This window comes from Odontesthes bonariensis, chromosome 1 (genome assembly GCF_027942865.1).
Source record: "Odontesthes bonariensis isolate fOdoBon6 chromosome 1, fOdoBon6.hap1, whole genome shotgun sequence".
Taxonomy (NCBI): Eukaryota; Metazoa; Chordata; class Actinopteri; order Atheriniformes; family Atherinopsidae; genus Odontesthes; species Odontesthes bonariensis.
In genome coordinates, this window is record NC_134506.1 from 47599472 (window position 1) to 47624936 (window position 25465).

Below are 25465 nucleotides of genomic sequence, written 5' to 3' on the forward strand. Positions count from 1 at the left end.
ACAGAGTGAGTCCTGGGCGGTGGCCCTCACACAGAGTGAGTCCTGGGCGGTGGCCCTCACACAGAGTGAGTCCTGGGCGGTGGCCCTCACACAGAGTGAGTCCTGGGCGGTGGCCCTCACACAGAGTGAGTCCTGGGCGGTGGCCTCACACAGAGTGAGCCCTCACACAGAGTGAGCCCTCACAGAGAGTGAGCCCTGGGCGGTGGCCTCACACAGAGTGAGTCCTGGGCGGTGGCCCTCACACAGAGTGAGTCCTGGGCGGTGGCCTCACACAGAGTGAGTCCTGGGCGGTGGCCCTCACACAGAGTGAGCCCTCACACAGAGTGAGCCCTCACACAGAGTGAGTCCTGGGCGGTGGCCCTCACACAGAGTTAGCCCTCACACAGAGTGAGCCCTGGGCAGTGGCCCTCACAGAGTGAGCCCTGGGCAGTGGCCCTCACAGAGTGAGCCCTCACACAGAGTGAGCCCTGGGCAGTGGCCCTCACAGAGTGAGCCCTGGGCGGTGGCCCTCACAGAGTGAGCCCTGGGCGGTGGCCCTCACACAGAGTGAGCCCTGGGCAGTGGCCCTCACACAGAGTGAGCCCTGGGCAGTGGCCCTCACAGAGTGAGTCCTGGGCGGTGGCCCTCACAGAGTGAGTCCTGGGCGGTGGCCCTCACAGAGTGAGTCCTGGGCGGTGGCCCTCACAGAGTGAGTCCTGGGCGGTGGCCCTCACACAGAGTGAGCCCTGGGCAGTGGCCCTCACAGAGTGAGCCCTGGGCGGTGGCCCTCACAGAGTGAGCCCTCACACACGGAGGCTTCTCGGACACCTCTGGAACCAGAACCTGCACTTTACTGTCCTCAGAGTGAGCTGGGCCTGAGGTTCTGGTTCTTGTTCTGGTTCTGCCGTGTTCTTCATCAACAAAGTGAAAATGAATCTTTTCATCGTGTGTTCTGGTGCTCTGGTTTCCATCAGCTGGGTTTACAGGAACAGAACTACCAGATCCAGGAATACCAGCCCAACAGAACCAGCTGGGTTCTGAAGCAGAACCATGTGACCCGGCTGACCACAGACGGGGGCGGGGCCTCTTCTATGGTAGAAATAACTTCCAACAGAAGTAAATACTAACAGAAATACAGTTTTAATAAGAACTCGGGGTGGTGCTGACGTAGCTTCAGTTTCATTTTATGTTAATTTAATTTAAAGTTAATTAAAGTTGTTCTACGCTTCAGGGAGAAAACGTTTGCTCACCGTCAGTAACTTCAGCCTGGAGAGTTCAGCTGGTGTTCAGTTAGAAACTAAACTCCAAGCGGGTCTGGCTGAGCGGGTCGGACTCAGAAAGAAAGGAACTCCAGCTTTTATCAGAACCGACTTACAGCTCAGAGTTAAATGTCCAACATTCTTCTTCTTCACAGGAACCAGATACCAGATCCTCTTTGGGTTTCCAGATGTTGGACTGACCCAGATGTTGGACTGACCCAGATGTTCTCTGGAAACCACAGAAACAGAACTTTTAAATCATTTCAGGTGATGAATCGGTACTCAAGTCCAGACCAGGCAGGATGGGAGTGCTGAGGAGTCGTTGAGCAGAGCGGCGAACTGCAGGCAGACGCTGACATCTAGTGGCGCTAAGAGATGCAGACCGAGGTCACGGCCTGGTCCAAACCTCAGATATATGCAGTGGCTGCTAACCTCACATACATGCTGTGGCCGCTAACCTCAGATATATGCAGTGGCTGTTAACCTCACATACATGCAGTGGCTGTTAACCTCAGATATATGCAGTGGCTGCTAACCTCAGATATATGCAGTGGCTGTTAACCTCACATACATGCAGTGGCTGTTAACCTCAGATATATGCAGTGGCTGCTAACCTCACATACATGCTGTGGCTGTTAACCTCAGATATATGCAGTGGCTGCTAACCTCAGATATATGCAGTGGCTGCTAACCTCACATACATGCTGTGGCTGTTAACCTCAGATATATGCAGTGGCTGCTAACCTCACATACATGCTGTGGCTGTTAACCTCAGATATATGCAGTGGCTGGTAACCTCAGATATATGCAGTGGCTGGTAACCTCAGATATATGCAGTGGCTGGTAACCTCACATACATGCAGTGGCTGGTAACCTCAGATATATGCAGTGGCTGCTAACCTCACATACATGCAGTGGCTGTTAACCTCAGATATATGCAGTGGCTGCTAACCTCACATACATGCTGTGGCTGTTAACCTCAGATATATGCAGTGGCTGCTAACCTCAGATACATGCAGTGGCTGTTAACCTCAGATATATGCAGTGGCCGCTAACCTCAGATATATGCAGTGGCTGCTAACCTCAGATATATGCAGTGGCCGCTAACCTCAGATTTTTGCAGTGTCCGCTAACCTCACATACATGCAGTGGCTGGTAACCTCAGATATATGCAGTGGCTGCTAACCTCAGATATATGCAGTGGCTGGTAACCTCACATACATGCTGTGGCTGTTAACCTCAGATATATGCAGTGGCTGCTAACCTCAGATATATGCAGTGGCTGCTAACCTCACATATGCAGTGGCCGCTAACCTCAGATTTTTGCAGTGGCCGCTAACCTCAGATATATGCAGTGGCCGCTAACCTCATATATATGCTGTGGCCGCTAACCTCATATATATGCAGTGGCCGTTAACCTCAGATATATGCAGTGGCTGCTAACCTCAGATATATGCAGTGGCTGTTAACCTCACATACATGCAGTGGGTGTTAACCTCAGATATATGCAGTGGCTGTTAACCTCACATACATGCAGTGGCTGTTAACCTCAGATATATGCAGTGGCTGCTAACCTCACATACATGCTGTGGCTGTTAACCTCAGATATATGCAGTGGCTGCTAACCTCAGATATATGCAGTGGCTGCTAACCTCACATACATGCTGTGGCTGTTAACCTCAGATATATGCAGTGGCTGGTAACCTCAGATATATGCAGTGGCTGGTAACCTCAGATATATGCAGTGGCTGGTAACCTCACATACATGCTGTGGCTGGTAACCTCACATACATGCAGTGGCTGCTAACCTCACATACATGCAGTGGCTGTTAACCTCAGATATATGCAGTGGCTGCTAACCTCAGATACATGCAGTGGCTGCTAACCTCAGATATATGCAGTGGCCGCTAACCTCACATATATGCAGTGGCCGCTAACCTCACATATATGCAGTGGCCGCTAACCTCACATATATGCAGTGGCCGCTAACCTCACATATATGCAGTGGCCGCTAACCTCAGATATATGCTGTGGCTGCTAACCTCACATATGCAGTGGCCGCTAACCTCAGATATATGCTGTGGCCGCTAACCTCAGATATATGCAGTGGCCGCTAACCTCAGATATATGCTGTGGCCGCTAACCTCAGATATATGCTGTGGCCGCTAACCTCAGATATATGCTGTGGCCGCTAACCTCAGATATATGCAGTGGCCGCTAACCTCAGATATATGCTGTGGCCGCTAACCTCAGATATATGCTGTGGCCGCTAACCTCAGATATATGCAGTGGCCGCTAACCTCAGATATATGCAGTGGCCGCTAACCTCAGATATATGCTGTGGCCGCTAACTTCAGATACATGCTGTGGCTGCTAACCTCAGATATATGCAGTGGCCGCTAACTTCAGATACATGCTGTGGCTGCTAACCTCAGATATATGCTGTGGCCGCTAACTTCAGATACATGCTGTGGCTGCTAACCTCAGATATATGCAGTGGCCGCTAACCTCAGATATATGCAGTGGCCGCTAACTTCAGATATATGCAGTGGCCGCTAACCTCAGATATATGCAGTGGCCGCTAACTTCAGATACATGCTGTGGCTGCTAACCTCAGATATATGCAGTGGCCGCTAACCTCAGATATATGCAGTGGCCGCTAACCTCAGATATATGCAGTGGCCGCTAACCTCAGATATATGCTGTGGCCGCTAACCTCAGATATATGCAGTGGCCGCTAACCTCAGATATATGCTGTGGCCGCTAACTTCAGATACATGCTGTGGCTGCTAACCTCAGATATATGCTGTGGCCGCTAACTTCAGATACATGCTGTGGCTGCTAACCTCAGATATATGCAGTGGCCGCTAACCTCAGATATATGCAGTGGCCGCTAACTTCAGATATATGCAGTGGCCGCTAACCTCAGATATATGCAGTGGCCGCTAACTTCAGATACATGCTGTGGCTGCTAACCTCAGATATATGCAGTGGCCGCTAACCTCAGATATATGCAGTGGCCGCTAACCTCAGATATATGCAGTGGCCGCTAACCTCAGATATATGCAGTGGCTGCTAACCTCAGATATATGCAGTGGCTGCTAACCTCAGATATATGCAGAGCAGCTTCTGATTCCAGCTGATTTAGAGGCTGCTCAAAGATCACAGATTACAGAACCAAAGTGACCTCATGCATCCTTCATTCTGAGCTCAGGTTCAGATATCTTACACCCCCTGAAGTTCACATCTTTATGGGGCCTCGGGCTCTGCTGAGTCTTTACAGCCAACTGATGGGCTCGGAGGGATTTTAGCCTCAAAGAAAAGCAGCTTCGAACACTTGTTCGATCGATGAACTCCTTCAATACAAGATATTAGATCAGTCTGGGACGGAACGTCACACGGTGGAAACGTGTGCTGTGGTCAGAGCCATCAGGGTTCCAGATCTTTGTTGGACGAAATGGAGCAAAGAACCCAAAACACGGCTGAGCCGGAAAACGAACTAAACCGTGAGAAAACAAAACAATATTATGAAAAAACACTGAACTTGACTTGACATTAAATTACTTAGCTTGGTTTGGCTTACTGTGACAAGGACCATGGATGCCGGAGTGAGGATCTGACAAACTGAAAGGGGAAACCTGGAAACTAAATAGAGGACCGGGAGTGATTAGTGACCGGGCGCAGCTGGTGGCAGTAACAGACAGGTGAGGGGAATGAACTAATGATCGGAGTGAGGGAAAAACAATGGCAAAACTAAAACATGGCAAAGCTTAACTAAACATAGACTTAAAAACTAACACATGATCAAACATGAAACTAAAAACATGGGGAAAGTCCCGTGGGAGTGACAGAGCCCCCCCCAAGGGATGGATCCCAGACAACCCAAAAGTCTGAGGGTGGGAGGGAGGGGCTCAAAGCCGGAGGCGGTCTGGTGGGCGGCCAGACTTCCTGCGACAAGGCGGCAGGAGGCGGTTTGTTAACAGATGAAATGATGTGGTAGGGAAACTATTTAGAAATTGAATTTTGTGTCATTGTATGTCAACTGTTTGTAATATTGTTATTTTCTTTTCAACAAATAATAAGCCGGCAGTTTAAACTTATTTTTCTGGTCTGTGGTCATTAATACACTTACACTTCTCACTACTCCCGTAGCCAAACCTAGCACTGGTCCTATTATGAGTTTTTTTTTAGCTGTAAACACTTCGTGAGTGTTACAGTTGCATGTAGAATGAACCAGAATACAGGATCTGCACCATAAGAGCAAGGGACACAGTGAGCAGACACACGGGCATAAAGCTCTCCCTCAGAAAATATGCAAATGAGGTCCAACTCGGACCAAACAAATAAAAACGACATTTTTATGACAACTAAAACATTAAAGATAGCCTGACGCCACATTTACGGGACGTTTTCAACTAAACAAACAACTTTTAAACGCAAAAGCTTAAATTAATGACAGAGAGCATCCCAACACATCTTCCCATCACACAAACCTCCCAAGTTCTGATAATATAATAAATCTTCGGTACCTTCATAGAAATCCACCAAACATGGACCCCGACTGAGGCCAGAAACAACACAAAAGCCTGTTGTTCTGTACTCAACAACATAAATATACTAAGAAAATCTATCTTTTATTTATTCATATTGTGCCAACTCCCAACACGGTCATCACAGGGCATTTAAAATGACAAAGAAATGCAGCAATTTGATCCATATACCCTATATTTCTTATTGGTTCAGTCTGCTCAGTTAAATTTATTTTTACCTTTATTGTTAAATGTACAAATCTGTTTTTATTCTATTTATTTTATTTAGTTTACTGATGTTCATTATTATTATCATTATTATTATTATTATTATTATTATTATTATTATTATTAACCCTACTCTTCATACTGCAGATTTGTATATAGCTAATGTTTATTCTCTATTTTTATTCTATTTATATTCTAATTCTATTCTATTTATTCTATTTGCTTATTAAATGTACGCTGCTGCTGCAACACTATAATTTCCCACATTGGGATGAATAAAGTACTTATCTATCTATCTATCTATCTATCTATCTATCTATCTATCTATCTATCTATCTATCTATCTATCTATCTTCCCTCTGAGGGCTGAGCAGCTACATTATTCCACCGCTAGATGTCGCACTTTCTCTTTTTGTTCCCCTTGTTTTATTTAAACAACGCCTCTCCTTCCTCCGTGAAGTTTGTCCCTTTGCAAATACCATAGTTGTTGTAAAAAAAGATGGCGTCAGATAGTGATAGCGAGGAGGATTTTGTGACTTACGGCGTTCCGTTGGAGCCTCTGGAGGAAGGTAGAGTTAACCGTGTGAACTTTAATGGCGGCTCCGCTTCACTGCTCCACTTTCTGTCAGTTTATCGCGGAGAGAAACGAACTGCGGGGTTTCCAGCGGGGCAGCGCAGGGGGGCTAAGCTAACTGTCAGGTCGCTCCTCGGAGAGCAAGACTCCATTTAAAAAACAGCCGATTTAACGTCTTCCATCAGACAGTTTGAACATACAGACAAAGAGGATTGATGGTTGACATATGTGCCAAAACATGAGGAGATCGGTGTCTCATCGGGCTACATTTATTCTTCGGTATCGGTGTTTATGAGGAGAAATGAGGAGACTTTCTCTCTTGTACCATAACTGTTGCACAGCAATTTACCCTCGGGATGAATAGAGCTTCTTGAATCTTGAATCTTTCTGAGCCGATTTGTTGTGAACGTTTGTCTGGTGGTGACACAGGAGTGAAAAGAGCTGCATTATCTTAATGAGAGTTAAGTAGCCCAGACAGGCCACATTATGAGCAGCTGCCACCCTGTTTAAAGTTGATTTTTAATGTGAAACAGAGAGGAAGGCTGCTCATTTACTGCAGCTTCTGCCAACCTGCTGATTGTTGACCCTGGATCATTCAGGGAACCATGTTCAGTTGAACAAAGTAATTCAACACTCCTGTGAGTGCTGGATAAACCTGTGATGTTTTGTCTATGTGTGTTGATGTTTTGTTGATGTGTGTTGATGTTTTGTCTATGTGTGTTGATGTTTTGTCTATGTGTGTTGATGTTTTGTTGATGTGTGTTGATTTTTTGTTGTTTGTTGATGTGTGTTGATGTTTTGTTGATGTGTGTTGATGGTTTGTTGATGAGTATTGATGTGTGTTGATGTTTTGTTGATGTTTGTTGATGTGTGTTGATGTTGTGTTGATGTTTTGTCTATGTGTGTTGATGTTTTGTTGATGTGTGTTGATGTTTTGTTGATGTGTGTTGATGTTTTGTCTATGTGTGTTGATGGTTTGTTGATGTGTGTTGATGTTTTGTTGATGTGTGTTGATGTTTTGTCTATGTGTGTTGATGTTTTGTTGATGTGTGTTGATGTTTTGTTGATGTGTGTTGATGGTTTGTTGATGAGTATTGATGTGTGTTGATGTTTTGTTGATGTTTGTTGATGTGTGTTGATGTTGTGTTGATGTTTTGTTGTGTGTTGATGTTTTTTGATGCGTGTTGATGTGAGTTGATGTTTGTTGTGTGTTGTTTTGTTGATATGTGTTTATGTTTTGTTGATGTTGTGTTGATGTTTGTTGATATGTGTTGATGTTTTGTTGTTTGTTGATGTGAGTTGATGTTTTGTTGTTTGTTGATGTGAGTTGATGTTTTGTTGATGTGTGTTGATGTTTTGTTGATGTGTGTTGATGTGAGTTGATGTTTTGTTGATGTTTGTTGATGTGTGTTGATGTTTTGTTGTTTGTTGATGTGTGTTGATGTTTTGTTGATGTGTGTTGATGTGTGTTGATGGTTTGTTGTTTGTTGATGTGTGTTGATGTTTTGTTGATGTGTGTTGATGTGTGTTGATGGTTTGTTGATGTGTGTTGATGGTTTGTTGATGTGTGTTGATGTTTTGTTGATGTGTGTTGATGAGTATTGATGTGTGTTGATGTTTTGTTGTGTGTTGATGTTTTTTGATGCGTGTTGATGTGAGTTGATGTTTGTTGTGTGTTGTTTTGTTGATATGTGTTTATGTTTTGTTGATGTTGTGTTGATGTTTGTTGATATGTGTTGATGTTTTTTGGTTGTTTGTTGATGTGTGTTGATGTTTTGTTGTTTGTTGATGTGAGTTGATGTTTTGTTGTTTGTTGATGTGAGTTGATGTTTTGTTGATGTGTGTTGATGTTTTGTTGATGTGTGTTGATGTGAGTTGATGTTTTGTTGATGTTTGTTGATGTGTGTTGATGTGTGTTGATGTGTGTTGATGTTTTGTTGTTTGTTGATGTGTTGTTGATGTGTGTTGATGTGAGTTGATGTTTTGTTGATGTGAGTTGATGTGTGTTGATGTTTTGTTGTTTGTTGATGTTTTGTTGATGTGTGTTGATGTTTTGTTGATGTTTGTTGATGTGTATTGATGTTGTGTTGTGTGTTGTTTTGTTGATGTGTGTTGATGTTTTGTTGTTTGTTGATGTGAGTTGTTTTGTTGTTTGTTGATGTGTGTTGATGTTTTGTTGATGTGTGTTGATGTGAGTTGATGTTTTGTTGATGTGTGTTGATGTTTTGTTGATGTGTGTTGATGTTTTGTTGATGTGTGTTGATGTTTTGTTGTTTGTTGATGTGTGTTGATGTTTTGTTGATGTGTGTTGATGTGAGTTGATGTTTTGTTGATGTGTGTTTATGTTTTGTTGATGTTGTGTTGATGTTTTGTTGATGTGTGTTGATGTTTTGTTGTTTGTTGATGTGAGTTGTTTTGTTGTTTGTTGATGTGTGTTGATGTTTTGTTGATGTGTGTTGATGTGAGTTGATGTTTTGTTGATGTGTGTTGATGTGAGTTGATGTTTTGTTGATGTGTGTTGATGTTTTGTTGATGTGTGTTGATGTTTTGTTGATGTGAGTTGATGTTTTGTTGATGTGTGTTGATGTTTTGTTGATGTGTGTTGATGTTTTGTTGATGTGTGTTGATGTTTTGTTGATGTGAGTTGATGTGTGTTGATGTGAGTTGATGTTTTGTTGTTTGTTGATGTTTGTTGTGTGTTGTTTTGTTGATGTGAGTTGATGTTTTGTTGATGTGAGTTGATGTTTTGTTGATGTGAGTTGATGTTTTGTTGATGTGAGTTGATGTTTGTTGTGTGTTGTTTTGTTGATGTGTGTTGATGTTTTGTTGATGTGAGTTGATGTTTTGTTGATGTGTGTTGATGTTTTGTTGATGTGAGTTGATGTTTTGTTGTTTGTTGATGTTTGTTGATGTGTGTTGATGTTTTGTTGATGTGTGTTGATGTTTTGTTGATGTGAGTTGATGTTTTGTTGATGTGTGTTGATGTTTTGTTGATGTGAGTTGATGTTTTGTTGATGTGTGTTGATGTTTTGTTGATGTGAGTTGATGTTTTGTTGTTTGTTGATGTTTTGTTGTTGATGTTTTGTTGATGTGTGTTGATGTTTTGTTGATGTGAGTTGATGTTTTGTTGTTTGTTGATGTTTTGTTGATGTGAGTTGATGTTTTGTTGATGTGAGTTGATGTTTTGTTGTTTGTTGATGTTTTGTTGTTTGTTGATGTGAGTTGATGTTTTGTTGTTTGTTAATGTGTGTTGATGTTTTGTTGTTTGTTGATGTGTGTTGATGTTTTGTTGTTTGTTGATGTGTGTTGATGTTTTGTTGTTTGTTGATGTGAGTTGATGTTTTGTTGTTTGTTGATGTGAGTTGATGTTTTGTTGTTTGTTGATGTGAGTTGATGTTTTGTTGTTTGTTGATGTGAGTTGATGTTTTGTTGATGTGTGTTGATGTTTTGTTGTTTGTTGATGTGTGTTTTGTTGATGTGTGTTGATGTGAGTTGATGTTTTGTTGATGTGTGTTGATGTTTTGTTGATGTGTGTTGATGTGTGTTGATGTTTTGTTGATGTGAGTTGATGTGTGTTGATGTGAGTTGATGTTTTGTTGTTTGTTGATGTTTGTTGTGTGTTGTTTTGTTGATGTGAGTTGATGTTTTGTTGATGTGAGTTGATGTTTTGTTGATGTGAGTTGATGTTTTGTTGATGTGAGTTGATGTTTGTTGTGTGTTGTTTTGTTGATGTGTGTTGATGTTTTGTTGATGTGAGTTGATGTTTTGTTGATGTGTGTTGATGTTTTGTTGATGTGAGTTGATGTTTTGTTGTTTGTTGATGTTTGTTGATGTGTGTTGATGTTTTGTTGATGTGAGTTGATGTTTTGTTGATGTGTGTTGATGTTTTGTTGATGTGAGTTGATGTTTTGTTGATGTGTGTTGATGTTTTGTTGATGTGAGTTGATGTTTTGTTGATGTGAGTTGATGTTTTGTTGTTTGTTGATGTTTTGTTGTTGATGTTTTGTTGATGTGTGTTGATGTTTTGTTGATGTGAGTTGATGTTTTGTTGTTTGTTGATGTTTTGTTGTTGATGTTTTGTTGATGTGTGTTGATGTTTTGTTGATGTGAGTTGATGTTTTGTTGTTTGTTGATGTTTTGTTGTTTGTTGATGTGAGTTGATGTTTTGTTGTTTGTTAATGTGTGTTGATGTTTTGTTGTTTGTTGATGTGTGTTGATGTTTTGTTGTTTGTTGATGTGAGTTGATGTTTTGTTGTTTGTTGATGTGAGTTGATGTTTTGTTGTTTGTTGATGTGAGTTGATGTTTTGTTGTTTGTTGATGTGAGTTGATGTTTTGTTGTTTGTTGATGTGTGTTGATGTTTTGTTGTTTGTTGATGTGAGTTGATGTTTTGTTGTTTGTTGATGTGAGTTGATGTTTTGTTGTTTGTTGATGTGAGTTGATGTTTTGTTGATGTGTGTTGATGTTTTGTTGTTTGTTGATGTGAGTTGTTTTGTTGATGTGTGTTGTTTTGTTGATGTGTGTTGATGTGAGTTGATGTTTTGTTGATGTGTGTTGATGTTTTGTTGATGTGAGTTGATGTTTTGTTGATATGTGTTGATGTTTTGTTGTTTGTTGATGTGTGTTTATGTTTTCTTGATGTTTGTTGTGTGTTTATGTTTTGTTGATGTGAGTTGATGTTTTGTTGTTTGTTGATGTGAGTTGTTTTGTTGTTTGTTGATGTGAGTTGTTTTGTTGATGTGTGTTGTTTTGTTGATGTGTGTTGATGTGAGTTGATGTTTTGTTGATGTGTGTTGATGTTTTGTTGATGTGAGTTGATGTTTTGTTGATGTGAGTTGATGTTTTGTTGATGTGAGTTGATGTTTTGTTGATGTGTGTTGATGTTTTGTTGATGTGAGTTGATGTTTTGTTGTTTGTTGATGTTTTGTTGTTGATGTTTTGTTGATGTGTGTTGATGTTTTGTTGATGTGTGTTGATGTTTTGTTGATGTGAGTTGATGTTTTGTTGATGTGTGTTGATGTTTTGTTGATGTGAGTTGATGTTTTGTTGATGTGTGTTGATGTTTTGTTGATGTGAGTTGATGTTTTGTTGTTGTTTTGTTGATGTGTGTTGATGTTTTGTTGATGTGTGTTGATGTTTTGTTGATGTGAGTTGATGTTTTGTTGATGTGTGTTGATGTTTTGTTGATGTGTGTTGATGTTTTGTTGATGTGAGTTGATGTTTTGTTGTTTGTTGATGTTTTGTTGTTGATGTTTTGTTGATGTGTGTTGATGTTTTGTTGTTTGTTGATGTTTTGTTGATGTGTGTTGATGTTTTGTTGATGTGAGTTGATGTTTTGTTGTTTGTTGATGTGTGTTGATGTTTTGTTGTTTGTTGATGTGTGTTGATGTTTTGTTGTTTGTTGATGTGAGTTGATGTGAGTTGATGTTTTTTTGATGTGTGTTGATGTTTTGTTGATGTTTGTTGTGTGTTTATGTTTTGTTGATGTGAGTTGATGTTTTGTTGTTTGTTGATGTGAGTTGTTTTGTTGTTTGTTGATGTGAGTTGTTTTGTTGATGTGTGTTGTTTTGTTGATGTGTGTTGATGTGAGTTGATGTTTTGTTGTTTGTTGATGTGTGTTGATGTTTTGTTGTTTGTTGATGTGTGTTGATGTTTTGTTGTTTGTTGATGTGAGTTGATGTGAGTTGATGTTTTTTTGATGTGTGTTGATGTTTTGTTGATGTGAGTTGATGTTTTGTTGATATGTGTTGATGTTTTGTTGTTTGTTGATGTGTGTTTATGTTTTGTTGATGTTTGTTGTGTGTTTATGTTTTGTTGATGTGAGTTGATGTTTTGTTGTTTGTTGATGTGAGTTGTTTTGTTGTTTGTTGATGTGAGTTGTTTTGTTGATGTGTGTTGTTTTGTTGATGTGTGTTGATGTGAGTTGATGTTTTGTTGATGTGTGTTGATGTGAGTTGATGTTTTGTTGTTTGTTAATGTGTGTTGATGTTTTGTTGTTTGTTGATGTGTGTTGATGTTTTGTTGTTTGTTGATGTGAGTTGATGTTTTGTTGTTTGTTGATGTGAGTTGATGTTTTGTTGTTTGTTGATGTGAGTTGATGTTTTGTTGTTTGTTGATGTGAGTTGATGTTTTGTTGTTTGTTGATGTGTGTTGATGTTTTGTTGTTTGTTGATGTGAGTTGATGTTTTGTTGTTTGTTGATGTGAGTTGATGTTTTGTTGTTTGTTGATGTGAGTTGATGTTTTGTTGATGTGTGTTGATGTTTTGTTGTTTGTTGATGTGAGTTGTTTTGTTGATGTGTGTTGTTTTGTTGATGTGTGTTGATGTGAGTTGATGTTTTGTTGATGTGTGTTGATGTTTTGTTGATGTGAGTTGATGTTTTGTTGATATGTGTTGATGTTTTGTTGTTTGTTGATGTGTGTTTATGTTTTCTTGATGTTTGTTGTGTGTTTATGTTTTGTTGATGTGAGTTGATGTTTTGTTGTTTGTTGATGTGAGTTGTTTTGTTGTTTGTTGATGTGAGTTGTTTTGTTGATGTGTGTTGTTTTGTTGATGTGTGTTGATGTGAGTTGATGTTTTGTTGATGTGTGTTGATGTTTTGTTGATGTGAGTTGATGTTTTGTTGATGTGAGTTGATGTTTTGTTGATGTGAGTTGATGTTTTGTTGATGTGTGTTGATGTTTTGTTGATGTGAGTTGATGTTTTGTTGTTTGTTGATGTTTTGTTGTTGATGTTTTGTTGATGTGTGTTGATGTTTTGTTGATGTGTGTTGATGTTTTGTTGATGTGAGTTGATGTTTTGTTGATGTGTGTTGATGTTTTGTTGATGTGAGTTGATGTTTTGTTGATGTGTGTTGATGTTTTGTTGATGTGAGTTGATGTTTTGTTGTTGATGTTTTGTTGATGTGTGTTGATGTTTTGTTGATGTGTGTTGATGTTTTGTTGATGTGAGTTGATGTTTTGTTGATGTGTGTTGATGTTTTGTTGATGTGAGTTGATGTTTTGTTGATGTGTGTTGATGTTTTGTTGATGTGAGTTGATGTTTTGTTGTTTGTTGATGTTTTGTTGTTGATGTTTTGTTGATGTGTGTTGATGTTTTGTTGTTTGTTGATGTTTTGTTGATGTGTGTTGATGTTTTGTTGATGTGAGTTGATGTTTTGTTGTTTGTTGATGTGTGTTGATGTTTTGTTGTTTGTTGATGTGTGTTGATGTTTTGTTGTTTGTTGATGTGAGTTGATGTGAGTTGATGTTTTTTTGATGTGTGTTGATGTTTTGTTGATGTTTGTTGTGTGTTTATGTTTTGTTGATGTGAGTTGATGTTTTGTTGTTTGTTGATGTGAGTTGTTTTGTTGTTTGTTGATGTGAGTTGTTTTGTTGATGTGTGTTGTTTTGTTGATGTGTGTTGATGTGAGTTGATGTTTTGTTGTTTGTTGATGTGTGTTGATGTTTTGTTGTTTGTTGATGTGTGTTGATGTTTTGTTGTTTGTTGATGTGAGTTGATGTGAGTTGATGTTTTTTTGATGTGTGTTGATGTTTTGTTGATGTGAGTTGATGTTTTGTTGATATGTGTTGATGTTTTGTTGTTTGTTGATGTGTGTTTATGTTTTGTTGATGTTTGTTGTGTGTTTATGTTTTGTTGATGTGAGTTGATGTTTTGTTGTTTGTTGATGTGAGTTGTTTTGTTGTTTGTTGATGTGAGTTGTTTTGTTGATGTGTGTTGTTTTGTTGATGTGTGTTGATGTGAGTTGATGTTTTGTTGATGTGTGTTGATGTGAGTTGATGTTTTGTTGATGTGTGTTGATGTTTTGTTGATGTGTGTTGTTTTGTTGATGTGTGTTGATGTGTGTTGATGTTTTGTTGATGTGAGTTGATGTTTTGTTGATATGTGTTGATGTTTTGTTGTTTGTTGATGTGTGTTTATGTTTTCTTGATGTTTGTTGTGTGTTTATGTTTTGTTGATGTGAGTTGATGTTTTGTTGTTTGTTGATGTGAGTTGTTTTGTTGTTTGTTGATGTGTGTTTATGTTTTCTTGATGTTTGTTGATGTGAGTTGATGTTTTGTTGATGTTTTGTTGATATGTGTGTTGATGTTTTGTTGTTTGTTGATGTGAGTTGATGTTTTGTTGATGTTTGTTGATGTGTGTTTATGTTTTGTTGATGTTTGTTGATATGTGTTTTATGTTTTGTTGTTGTGTTTGCAGACGAGCCGCTGAGGAAGCCCATCCCGCTGCACGAGCAGACGGTGACCGATGAGAAGGGACGCGCCAGGTTCCACGGGGCGTTCACTGGAGGCTTCTCTGCCGGTTACTTTAACACCGTCGGATCGAAAGAAGGTCAGAGTCGCTCATGTTCACCATCTGCATCATCTGAAGACGGGAAATATAATGTTCATCATGAATTTAAGCCGTCAGCATGTGCAGGAGGTGGCAACAGGAGGTCTCACTCAGTGGGGTCACATGGCTCTGAAAGGATCGGATTATTGGCTAAATCACAATCAGACTGAGTTGAGCGAGGGTAATTCTCCTTGGATATATGGCGGTGAATGAATGGGATCAGAGGCACAAAGCGTGTCATACCCCGGTATGATAGGTGGCGCTGTACCCATTCCAGCTGTTGCTAATAGAGCCACTTCCTGTTGACCTCTTCACCACCAACAACAACAACAAACAACTGATGAGCTGCTTGTTGCACAAACTCGATGCCCAACGGAGCATTCTCCATCGCGTTGTTTGTTTCTTTCTGACGGCGACAACAACAGGAATATCGTCTCCTTTGACTTCCGGGTCACGACCCCGGGAAAACATCTGGAGCATGCGCAGAACGCAAAGTCTGATTCACCACGTGCTTCAGCGTCTACAAGCAGGTTTAGAGTGACTTTCAGCCCAGTTATCTCGGGGTCTGAATCCCATCCGATCCAGTTCTTAGTCAGATTAAGGTGTCTACATGCACTTAATAACTCAGTCTGATTGTAATTTAGCCAATAATCTGATCCGATCCAGTTCTTAGTCAGATTAAGGTGTCTACATGCACTGAATAACTCAGTCTGGTTGTAATTTAGCCAATAATCCGATCCTTTCAGAGCCATGTGACCCCGCTGATTGCCTGATCAGGGAGAGTGTCCACCGAAGGGGTGTCAGAAGCCCCTTTCACACTGCGACCCGCTACCTTAGCGGGTCCAAATTGCACCTTCGACCCGCGTCGAGCAATGTGAACGCTTGGCGTGTCAGGGTGACCCGTGTCGCCTGAAGCCGAGTTCAGGGGGCGTGGCCTAGTGGCAGAGCGTCACACGAAACACATAAAATGCTGGGCGTGCACAATGACGTAGGCACAACCCATGCGTCGGAGGTAGGGTTAAATACACCTTCAGGACTTGTTTTTGCAATTGTAGATGCAGTTCATGGAGATGTTATTTTACGGGGTGTGGATGGTCACAACGTGGGATGCCGCCGAAGAACATATGCGGAGAATACAAGAGCACTATAGTCCCCGAAATGTGGCGGTAAATAACGTCCTCTGCTCGGAGGCTGAGGAGCTCGCGGACCTCCTTGTCTCCCCAGTTGGCCATCTTCAAAAATGTCTCGAACTTGATGTAGGCTAACGGTGCGTTCACACCAAACGCGGTGCGAATATTCGCACCGCCTTACTCGCGCGATCGTTGCCGCAGGTGTAAATTAAATTCAATCGCCTCAATCGCGTGAGTAAAAAACGAGTAGCTCAAGGGGCTATCCATGGCTGATATAAGTACCATCGCGTCCTTTTATCTGCTGTGGCAGTCCGAGATTCGTCTGAAACGCACACGCCGTCAGTGACATCATCCGGTGGTGGATTCAGCTCGGACAATTTCACCGCCTTCTCCATGAGCTCCGTCTGGATGACGGCCGCCTCCAGCGGCACCCCAGGCCCACCAGGACCCAGGCCGACGACCCGCTCGGGAGGACCGGCGCCGCGATCTCTCGGCAGGACACCAACCACAGGCGCCCCGCAGCTGAAACGGAGCCGCGGCCCAGCTGCGGAGCGCCTGCAGCCGGCGTCCCGCCGAGAGATCACGGCACCGGTCCTCCCGAGCAGGCCACCAAACTGGGTCCCGGCGAGCCCGAAACACCGCTGGAAGCGGCCGCCACGGGAGGATCGGTGCCGTGATCTCTCGGCGGGACGCCGGCTGCAGGCGCTCCGCAGCTGGGCCGCGGCTCCGTTTCAGCTGCGGGGCGCCTGTGGTTGGTGTCCTGCCGAGAGATCGCGGCGCCGGTCCTCCCGAGCGGGTCGTCGGGCTGGGTCCTGGTGGGCCTGGGGTGCCGCTGGAGGCGGCCGTCATACAGACGGAGCTCCTGGAGAAGGCGATGATTTAATTTTTTTATTTTATTTAGTCAGGGACCATGTGCAAAGTACATTAATTACAAAGTAAAGAGATGACCTGCACCAGATTGTAGCTTAGAAGCTAATTTCCATCTGGAGTCCCATCTGCATGCCACAGACACGACTCCATTTCAGCTGCGGAGCGCCTGTCCATCTGTCTCCACGTCACTGTCGTCCAGAATCTCAACGCTGATAGGCTGTCTGGCGCGAATAATTTCGCCAAAGTTGGATTTTTTTTAACTCGCGTGGATCGCATATTTTCACTTGCGCGGCGGCCACCGCCTCACCGCACCGCCTCACCGCTCCTCATCGCGCCGCCGGCTCGAATCCGCGTCTAATCACGTCTTTGCATTGACTTTGTATGTAATCGCGTCTGGTGTGAACGCACCGTAAAACAGAGTAAAACTTGTCCTCACCTGTCACTGTTGTTCTGAATCAGCTGTTGTTCTGAATCAGCTGTTCATTCTGAATCAGCTGTCCATTCTGTCTTTTAAACTCCTCACGCCACGCCCACGTCCGACCCGGGTCGATTGCGTTCACACCAAACTCGGCTCGACAAAAAGACTAGGGTCCGACGCCGGTCGAAAGGCGAGTCGAGTTGACGCGGCAGCCCGGGTCGGCAGTGTGAACGCAACAGCGGACACGCTAAATTCGCGGATTAAACGCGGGTTATTCGGCAGTGTGAAAGGGGCTACAGTTTTTATTCATCAGTGAAGTTGATCAAACTTCAGCATCTCTTCATTCTGACTCACTGATGCTCAGAGCTGAGGTTTCTTACTTTAGTCTCTAGTACTGGATCAGATTGCGTGTAGTTTGTTTCATTTCATCTTGAACCACGTGTACATTTCTCATCCTTGGCTTCTGTGACTTCAGGCTGGAGCCCATCGACCTTCGTCTCATCGCGGCAGCAGAAAGCTGAGAAGCATCATGTCAGACCAGAGGATTTCATGGACGAAGAGGTGAGAGGAGGAGCGGGACAGTCGACCTCTGAAGCTTTCTGAGATCTTTGTTTGGTTTGAGACCAACAGCTGGAGGACGGAAGTGGCCCGTGGGTCTGATCGGGGTGCTGAAGTGGCCCGTGGGTCTGATCGGGGTGCTGAAGTGGCCCGTGGGTCTGATCGGGGTGCTGAAGTGGCCCGTGGGTCTGATCGGGGTGCGGAAGTGGCCCGTGGGTCTGATCGGGGTGCGGAAGTGGCCCGTGGGTTGTAATCGGGGTGCTGAAGTGGCCCGTGGGTCGGAATCGGGGTGCTGAAGTGGCCCGTGGGTCTGATCGGGGTGCTGAAGTGGCCCGTGGGTCTGATCGGGGTGCTGAAGTGGCCCGTGGGTCTGATCGGGGTGCGGAAGTGGCCCGTGGGTCGGAATCGGGGTGCTGAAGTGGCCCGTGGGTCTGATCGGGGTGCGGAAGTGGCCCGTGGGTCTGATCGGGGTGCGGAAGTGGCCCGTGGGTCTGATCGGGGTGCGGAAGTGGCCCGTGGGTCTGATCGGGGTGCGGAAGTGGCCCGTGGGTCTGATCGGGGTGCGGAAGTGGCCCGTGGGTCTGATCGGGGTGCGGAAGTGGCCCGTGGGTCGGATCGGGGTGCGGAAGTGGCCCGTGGGTTGTAATCGGGGTACTGAAGTGGCCCGTGGGCTGTAATCGGGGTACTGAAGTGGCCCGTGGGCTGTAATCGGGGTGCTGAAGTGGCCCGTGGGTCTGATCGGGGTGCGGAAGTGGCCCGTGGGTCTGATCGGGGTGCGGAAGTGGCCCGTGGGCTGTAATCGGGGTGCTGAAGTGGCCCGTGGGTTGTAATCGGGGTGCTGAAGTGGCCCGTGGGTCTGATCGGGGTGCTGAAGTGGCCCGTGGGTCTGATCGGGGTGCGGAAGTGGCCCGTGGGTCTGATCGGGGTACTGAAGTGGCCCGTGGGCTGTAATCGGGGTGCTGAAGTGGCCCGTGGGTTGTAATCGGGGTGCTGAAGTGGCCCGTGGGTCTGATCGGGGTGCTGAAGTGGCCCGTGGGCTGTAATCGGGGTACTGAAGTGGTCCGTGGGTCTGATCGGGGTGCTGAAGTGGCCCGTGGGCTGTAATCGGGGTGCTGAAGTGGCCCGTGGGTCTGATCGGGGTGCTGAAGTGGCCCGTGGGCTGTAATCGGGGTACTGAAGTGGCCCGTGGGTCTGATCGGGGTGCTGAAGTGGCCCGTGGGTCTGATCGGGGTGCGGAAGTGGCCCGTGGGTCTGATCGGGGTGCGGAAGTGGCCCGTGGGTCTGATCGGGGTGCGGAAGTGGCCCGTGGGTCGTAATCGGCGTGCTGAAGTGGCCCGTGGGTCGTAATCGGGGTACTGAAGTGGCCCGTGGGTCGTAATCGGGGTGCTGAAGTGGCCCGTGGGTCGGAATCGGGGTGCTGAAGTGGTCCGTGGGTCTGATCGGGGTGCGGAAGTGGCCCGTGGGTCTGATCGGGGTGCGGAAGTGGCCCGTGGGTCTGATCGGGGTGCGGAAGTGGCCCGTGGGTCTGATCGGGGTGCTGAAGTGGTCCGTGGGTCTGATCGGGGTGCGGAAGTGGCCCGTGGGTCTGATCGGGGTGCGGAAGTGGCCCGTGGGTCTGATCGGGGTGCGGAAGTGGCCCGTGGGTCTGATCGGGGTGCGGAAGTGGCCCGTGGGTCTGATCGGGGTGCGGAAGTGGCCCGTGGGTCTGATCGGGGTGCTGAAGTGGCCCGTGGGTCTGATCGGGGTGCTGAAGTGGCCCGTGGGTCTGATCGGGGTGCTGAAGTGGCCCGTGGGTCGGAATCGGGGTGCTGAAGTGGTCCGTGGGTCTGATCGGGGTGCGGAAGTGGCCCGTGGGTCGTAATCGGGGTGCTGAAGTGGCCCGTGGGCTGTAATCGGGGTGCTGAAGTGGCCCGTGGGTTGTAATCGGGGTGCTGAAGTGGCCCGTGGGCTGTAATCGGGGTACTGAAGTGGTCCGTGGGTCTGATCGGGGTGCGGAAGTGGCCCGTGGGCTGTAATCGGGGTGCTGAAGTGGCCCGTGGGTCGGAATCGGGGTGCTGAAGTGGCCCGTGGGTCGGAATCGGGGTGCTGAAGTGGCCCGTGGGTCGTAATCGGGGTGCTGAAGTGGCCCGTGGGTCTGATCGGGGTGCGGAAGTGGCCCGTGGGCTGTAATCGGGGTGCTGAAGTGGTCCGTGGGTCTGATCGGGGTGCGGAAGTGGCCCGTGGGCTGTAATCGGGGTGCTGAAGTGGCCCGTGGGTTGTAATCGGGGTGCTGAAGTGGCCCGTGGGTCGTAATCGGGGTGCTGAAGTGGCCCGTGGGTCGTAATCGGGGTGCTGAAGTGGCCCGTGGGTTGTAATCGGGGTGCTGAAGTGGCCCGTGGGTCGTAATCGGGGTGCGGAAGTGGCCCGTGGGTCGTAATCGGGGTGCTGAAGTGGCCCGTGGGTCGTAATCGGGGTGCTGAAGTGGCCCGTGGGTCGTAATCGGGGTGCGGAAGTGGCCCGTGGGTCGTAATCGGGGTGCGGAAGTGGCCCGTGGGCTGTAATCGGGGTGCGGAAGTGGCCCGTGGGCTGTAATCGGGGTGCGGAAGTGGCCCGTGGGTCGTAATCGGGGTGCTGAAGTGGCCCGTGGGTCGTAATCGGGGTGCGGAAGTGGCCCGTGGGTCTGATCGGGGTGCGGAAGTGGCCCGTGGGTCTGATCGGGGTGCGGAAGTGGCCCGTGGGTCTGATCGGGGTGCGGAAGTGGCCCGTGGGTCTGATCGGGGTGCGGAAGTGGCCCGTGGGTTGTAATCGGGGTGCGGAAGTGGCCCGTGGGTCGTAATCGGCGTGTGGAAGTGGCCCGTGGGTCGTAATCGGGGTGCTGAAGTGGCCCGTGGGTCGTAATCGGGGTGCTGAAGTGGCCCGTGGGTCTGATCGGGGTGCGGAAGTGGCCCGTGGGTTGTAATCGGGGTGCTGAAGTGGCCCGTGGGTTGTAATCGGGGTGCTGAAGTGGCCCGTGGGTCGTAATCGGGGTGCTGAAGTGGCCCGTGGGTTGTAATCGGGGTGCTGAAGTGGCCCGTGGGTTGTAATCGGGGTGCTGAAGTGGCCCGTGGGTTGTAATCGGGGTGCTGAAGTGGCCCGTGGGTCGTAATCGGGGTGCTGAAGTGGCCCGTGGGTCGTAATCGGGGTGCTGAAGTGGCCCGTGGGTTGTAATCGGGGTGCTGAAGTGGCCCGTGGGTCGTAATCGGGGTGCTGAAGTGGCCCGTGGGTTGTAATCGGGGTGCTGAAGTGGCCCGTGGGTCGTAATCGGGGTGCTGAAGTGGCCCGTGGGTTGTAATCGGGGTGCTGAAGTGGCCCGTGGGTCGGAATCGGGGTGCGGAAGTGGCCCGTGGGTTGTAATCGGGGTGCTGAAGTGGCCCGTGGGTTGTAATCGGGGTGCTGAAGTGGCCCGTGGGTCGTAATCGGGGTGCTGAAGTGGCCCGTGGGTCGTAATCGGGGTGCGGAAGTGGCCCGTGGGTCGTAATCGGGGTGCGGAAGTGGCCCGTGGGCCGTAATCGGGGTGCGGAAGTGGCCCGTGGGTTGTAATCGGGGTGCTGAAGTGGCCCGTGGGCTGTAATCGGGGTGCGGAAGTGGCCCGTGGGCTGTAATCGGGGTGCGGAAGTGGCCCGTGGGTCGGAATCGGGGTGCGGAAGTGGCCCGTGGGTCGTAATCGGGGTGCGGAAGTGGCCCGTGGGTCGTAATCGGGGTGCGGAAGTGGCCCGTGGGTCTGATCGGGGTGCGGAAGTGGCCCGTGGGTCGTAATCGGGGTGCTGAAGTGGCCCGTGGGTCGTAATCGGGGTGCGGAAGTGGCCCGTGGGTCGTAATCGGGGTGCGGAAGTGGCCCGTGGGTCTGATCGGGGTGCGGAAGTGGCCCGTGGGTCTGATCGGGGTGCGGAAGTGGCCCGTGGGTCTGATCGGGGTGCGGAAGTGGCCCGTGGGTTGTGATCGGGGTGCGGAAGTGGCCCGTGGGTTGTAATCGGGGTGCGGAAGTGGCCCGTGGGTCTGATCGGGGTGCGGAAGTGGCCCGTGGGTTGTAATCGGGGTGCGGAAGTGGCCCGTGGGTCTGATCGGGGTGCTGAAGTGGCCCGTGGGTCTGATCGGGGTGCGGAAGTGGCCCGTGGGTTGTGATCGGGGTGCGGAAGTGGCCCGTGGGTCTGATCGGGGTGCGGAAGTGGCCCGTGGGTTGTAATCGGGGTGCGGAAGTGGCCCGTGGGTCGTAATCGGCGTGTGGAAGTCGGTTGTGGGTCTGATCCTTGTGTGGTAGAACCAGAGATGAAGCTGACTGTCTCTCTGTTCCAGGATTTCAGCGAGCATGGCATCGCTCCCAGGGAAATCACCACCAGTCGGGAGTTCTCGTCCAGTCGCAGAGACGAGACTGCAGAGAAGGCGAGAGCCGTCGGCGCCCAGGCAGCTCTGATCCCTGGAGACACGCTGCTGGAGGAGCTGATCACACCTGCCAGGTAACACCTGCCACAGTTCAACATTTTGAATGTTCAGAACCTGTTGAATTTGGGCCGGGCCCATGGTTTCCTCTCCTGGGGCAGCAGGTCACTGCTGTTTATTCTGCATCTGAAGCTAACTTAGTCGAAGCGTTTGCAGCTCGTCTGGATTTCTTGGACTTTCCTCCAGAAACAGATTCTGAGTTAATGTTCCCAGAGTCTGTTGGTTTGGACAGAACCTGCTCTGAGGTGTGCTGTTGTGTCTCTCAGGTCGTCCATCGGGGTGGAGCTGCTGACGAAGATGGGGTGGAGGGAAGGTCAGGGCGTCGGGCCTCGTGTGAAGAGGAAAGCTGGCAGACAGCAGACTGGTATTTACTACTTTTCAGATCCTGGGTTCCTGGATTACTGGGGTGTAATTATATTAATGATAAAGTGAACTCCTGTAAGTTTGTGACATCAGTTTTAATGTGTGAACATTAACTGTGGGCCTCTTGGTCCTTTACACAGACGGTGGAACCAGAGTCTTTGGCTCCGTGCTGCCCCCTGCTGGTTCGGAGGACTCAGAGGTGAGGCACACTGGAAACAGTCTGTGGCTGTGTTCGAAACCGCGTACTTCTCCTACTAACTTTCTGAGTTAGTATGCGAGTTTGAGTAAGCGAGAAGTTCCCGGATGCATACTAGATTCTCTGAAATGTTGGGTATGCATCATGAGGTTACTACTCATACTCAAACTACCCAAGATGCAACGTAACGTGACGATCGTCATTTCCTGTCAAAACGGCAGTTTCAAGCTAGCTACAACGACGGTAGGTTCACTTCTTCTTTCCAAAACAAAAGCACCAATTGTATGGTAATGGCTTTCCCTATGATAAAAGGCAACGGGTATTTTATTTTGGGAAAATAACCGGAAGTGCGTTAGCTCACTGCGGCTAGCTTTAGTAGCACCAAATTAGTGGGAACTAAATGGTAAACAGCCGGTATTTTGTCAGGTTTTCAACACGTTGGGGATCTAAACGACTACTTTCTCACCTGAAAATGTTTCAAATGTTGCTAAAGTTTACAGAGTTTAGAGCTTAAGAGAAATCAGCTTCAGGCCGGCTGATTTCGGCTCGGGCAGGAGCGAAGTGCATTGTGGGTAAACGCTCTGCATACTGTCTCATCGAATTAGTATGTAGTATGCGGTTTCGAACACAGCCTGGATCTGAACTGGATCTGAACTGGATCTGAACTGGATCTGAACTGGATCTGTTGGTCTGAGCAAAGCTGCAAACACTCGATCATTTGTATCTTTTATTTCCCGATCAGGACGAAGACCTGGAGGAGTTTGCTCCAGAGGACGTGACGTTCGCTCCCAAAGATGTGACTCCGGTAGACTTCAACCCGAGGCTGGGGGTCCAGGGTCTGGGGTACCGCGGCCTGGACCCAGGCCTGGCGCTGCTAGGCCGCGGGGCGGCCGAACACATCGATCTTTTCCGGCCGCAGTCCGAGACGAGGAGTCGGCTGTTTGGAGATAGACGGGCCGGCCTGAAGAGGGGAGGAGTCGCCGGACAGGTGGGAGTTCAAAGACCAGTCTGCTCGTGTCTGACGGGCTGAGGCTGACCTTTGACCTGCGTCTGACCTTTGACCCCGCAGGCCTTTGGCGTGGGGGCGCTGGAGGATGACGACGAGGACGTGTACCACAGAGACTCCATGTCCAGGTACGACAACGTGCTGGGAGAAGAGGAGCCCGGAGACGGCCTGTACGGCTGGACGGCCCCCAAGCAGTACACCAAGAAGACAGGTAACACCACCTGGAAAACTCCTGGAGAGTCCTGGAAAGTTTGGCCCAGAAAGAATCCAAGGCTGTGTTCGAAACCGCCTACTACATACTACATACTTCTATACTACATACTTCCATACTACATACTTCCATACTACATACTTCCATACTACATACTTCCATACTACATACTTCCATACTACATACTACATACTAATTGATCAGTATGCAGAGCATTTACCCACAATGCATTTCGCTCCTGCCTGAGCCGAAATCAGCCGGCCTGAAGCTGATTTCTCTTAAGCTCTAAACTCTGTAAACTTTAGCAACATTTGAAACATTTTCAGGTGAGAAAGTAGTCGTTTAGATCCCCAACGTGTTGAAAACCTGACAAAATACCGGCTGTTTACAATTTTGTTCCCACGAATTCGGCGCTACTAAAGCTAGCCGCAGTGAGCTAACGCACTTCCTGTTATTTTCACAAAATAAAGTACCCGTTGCCTTTTATCATAGGGAAAGCCATTACCATACAATTGGTGCTTTTGTTTTGAAAACAGGAAGTGAACCTACCGTCGTTGTAGCTAGCTTGAAACTGCCGTTTTGGCAGGAAATGACGATCGGCGACGTCACGTTACGTTGCATCTTGGGTAGTTTGAGTACGAGTAGTAACCTCATGATGCATACCCAACATTTCAGAGAATCTAGTATGCAAAGTTAAAGTTAGTAGTAGTAGTAGGAGTAGTAGGAGAAGTAGGCAGTTTCGAACACAGCCCAAGAGTTTAAAGAGAGTAACCTCTCCACATGTTTTTATTCTAACAAGGTGCCATACAAGGTTCCAGGTTACATCCACCATGGGCACCTGCAAATGTTTGTTTAATCCAAGTTCAACAGGGAGAATTTACTCTGCTCATCTACTCACATCCAGCACGGACCAATGGGGGAGCCGAATACTCAGATTGTTGTTAGAGGCCTTTTCAACACTGTGTACGAAGGAAAGTGGAATTTACCGAGTTTACCTTAAGGCGAGACGCTACAGGTGAATAGGGTAATATTTTAAAATAATAGATGTCACCATGAAACTTCGTCAGTTGATTACTTATACAAGTATGAAAAAAAAAATGTATTAAAAGTTTTAGAAATGTGTATGTTTAATTATGCAAATGAGGCATCATCTCATTAAATATGCGCACATTTGCATATATTTCCAGCAGCTAGATCTGAACATATGATAAAGCCAGGTGCAAAATTCTTTTTTCATTTTGTTTACACACAAAGTGAAAAGAAAATTAGAGGGATTTTAGGATATCTGCTTTCATTTCCTAGGAAATCAAAATATACTGCCCATAGCCTAAAAAACATCGATTTTCGCCATATTGTTTTA

The 25465-nt window shown here is 46.7% G+C and overlaps 1 protein-coding gene across 1 annotated transcript in view; it reads left to right on the top strand.

The window, feature by feature from the left end:
- The first annotated feature begins 6455 nt into the window (after positions 1-6455).
- gpatch1 (G patch domain containing 1) overlaps positions 6456-25465 on the top strand; it is a 40194-nt gene continuing 21184 nt past the window's right edge. The window contains exons 1-8 of the mRNA XM_075468846.1: positions 6456-6564; positions 14767-14898; positions 17792-17877; positions 22186-22346; positions 22596-22693; positions 22833-22891; positions 23631-23876; positions 23958-24105. Of these exons, the coding sequence (XP_075324961.1) occupies positions 6495-6564; positions 14767-14898; positions 17792-17877; positions 22186-22346; positions 22596-22693; positions 22833-22891; positions 23631-23876; positions 23958-24105 (1000 nt within the window). The 5' untranslated portion in view covers positions 6456-6494. The remainder of the gene's footprint in view (positions 6565-14766; positions 14899-17791; positions 17878-22185; positions 22347-22595; positions 22694-22832; positions 22892-23630; positions 23877-23957; positions 24106-25465) is intronic.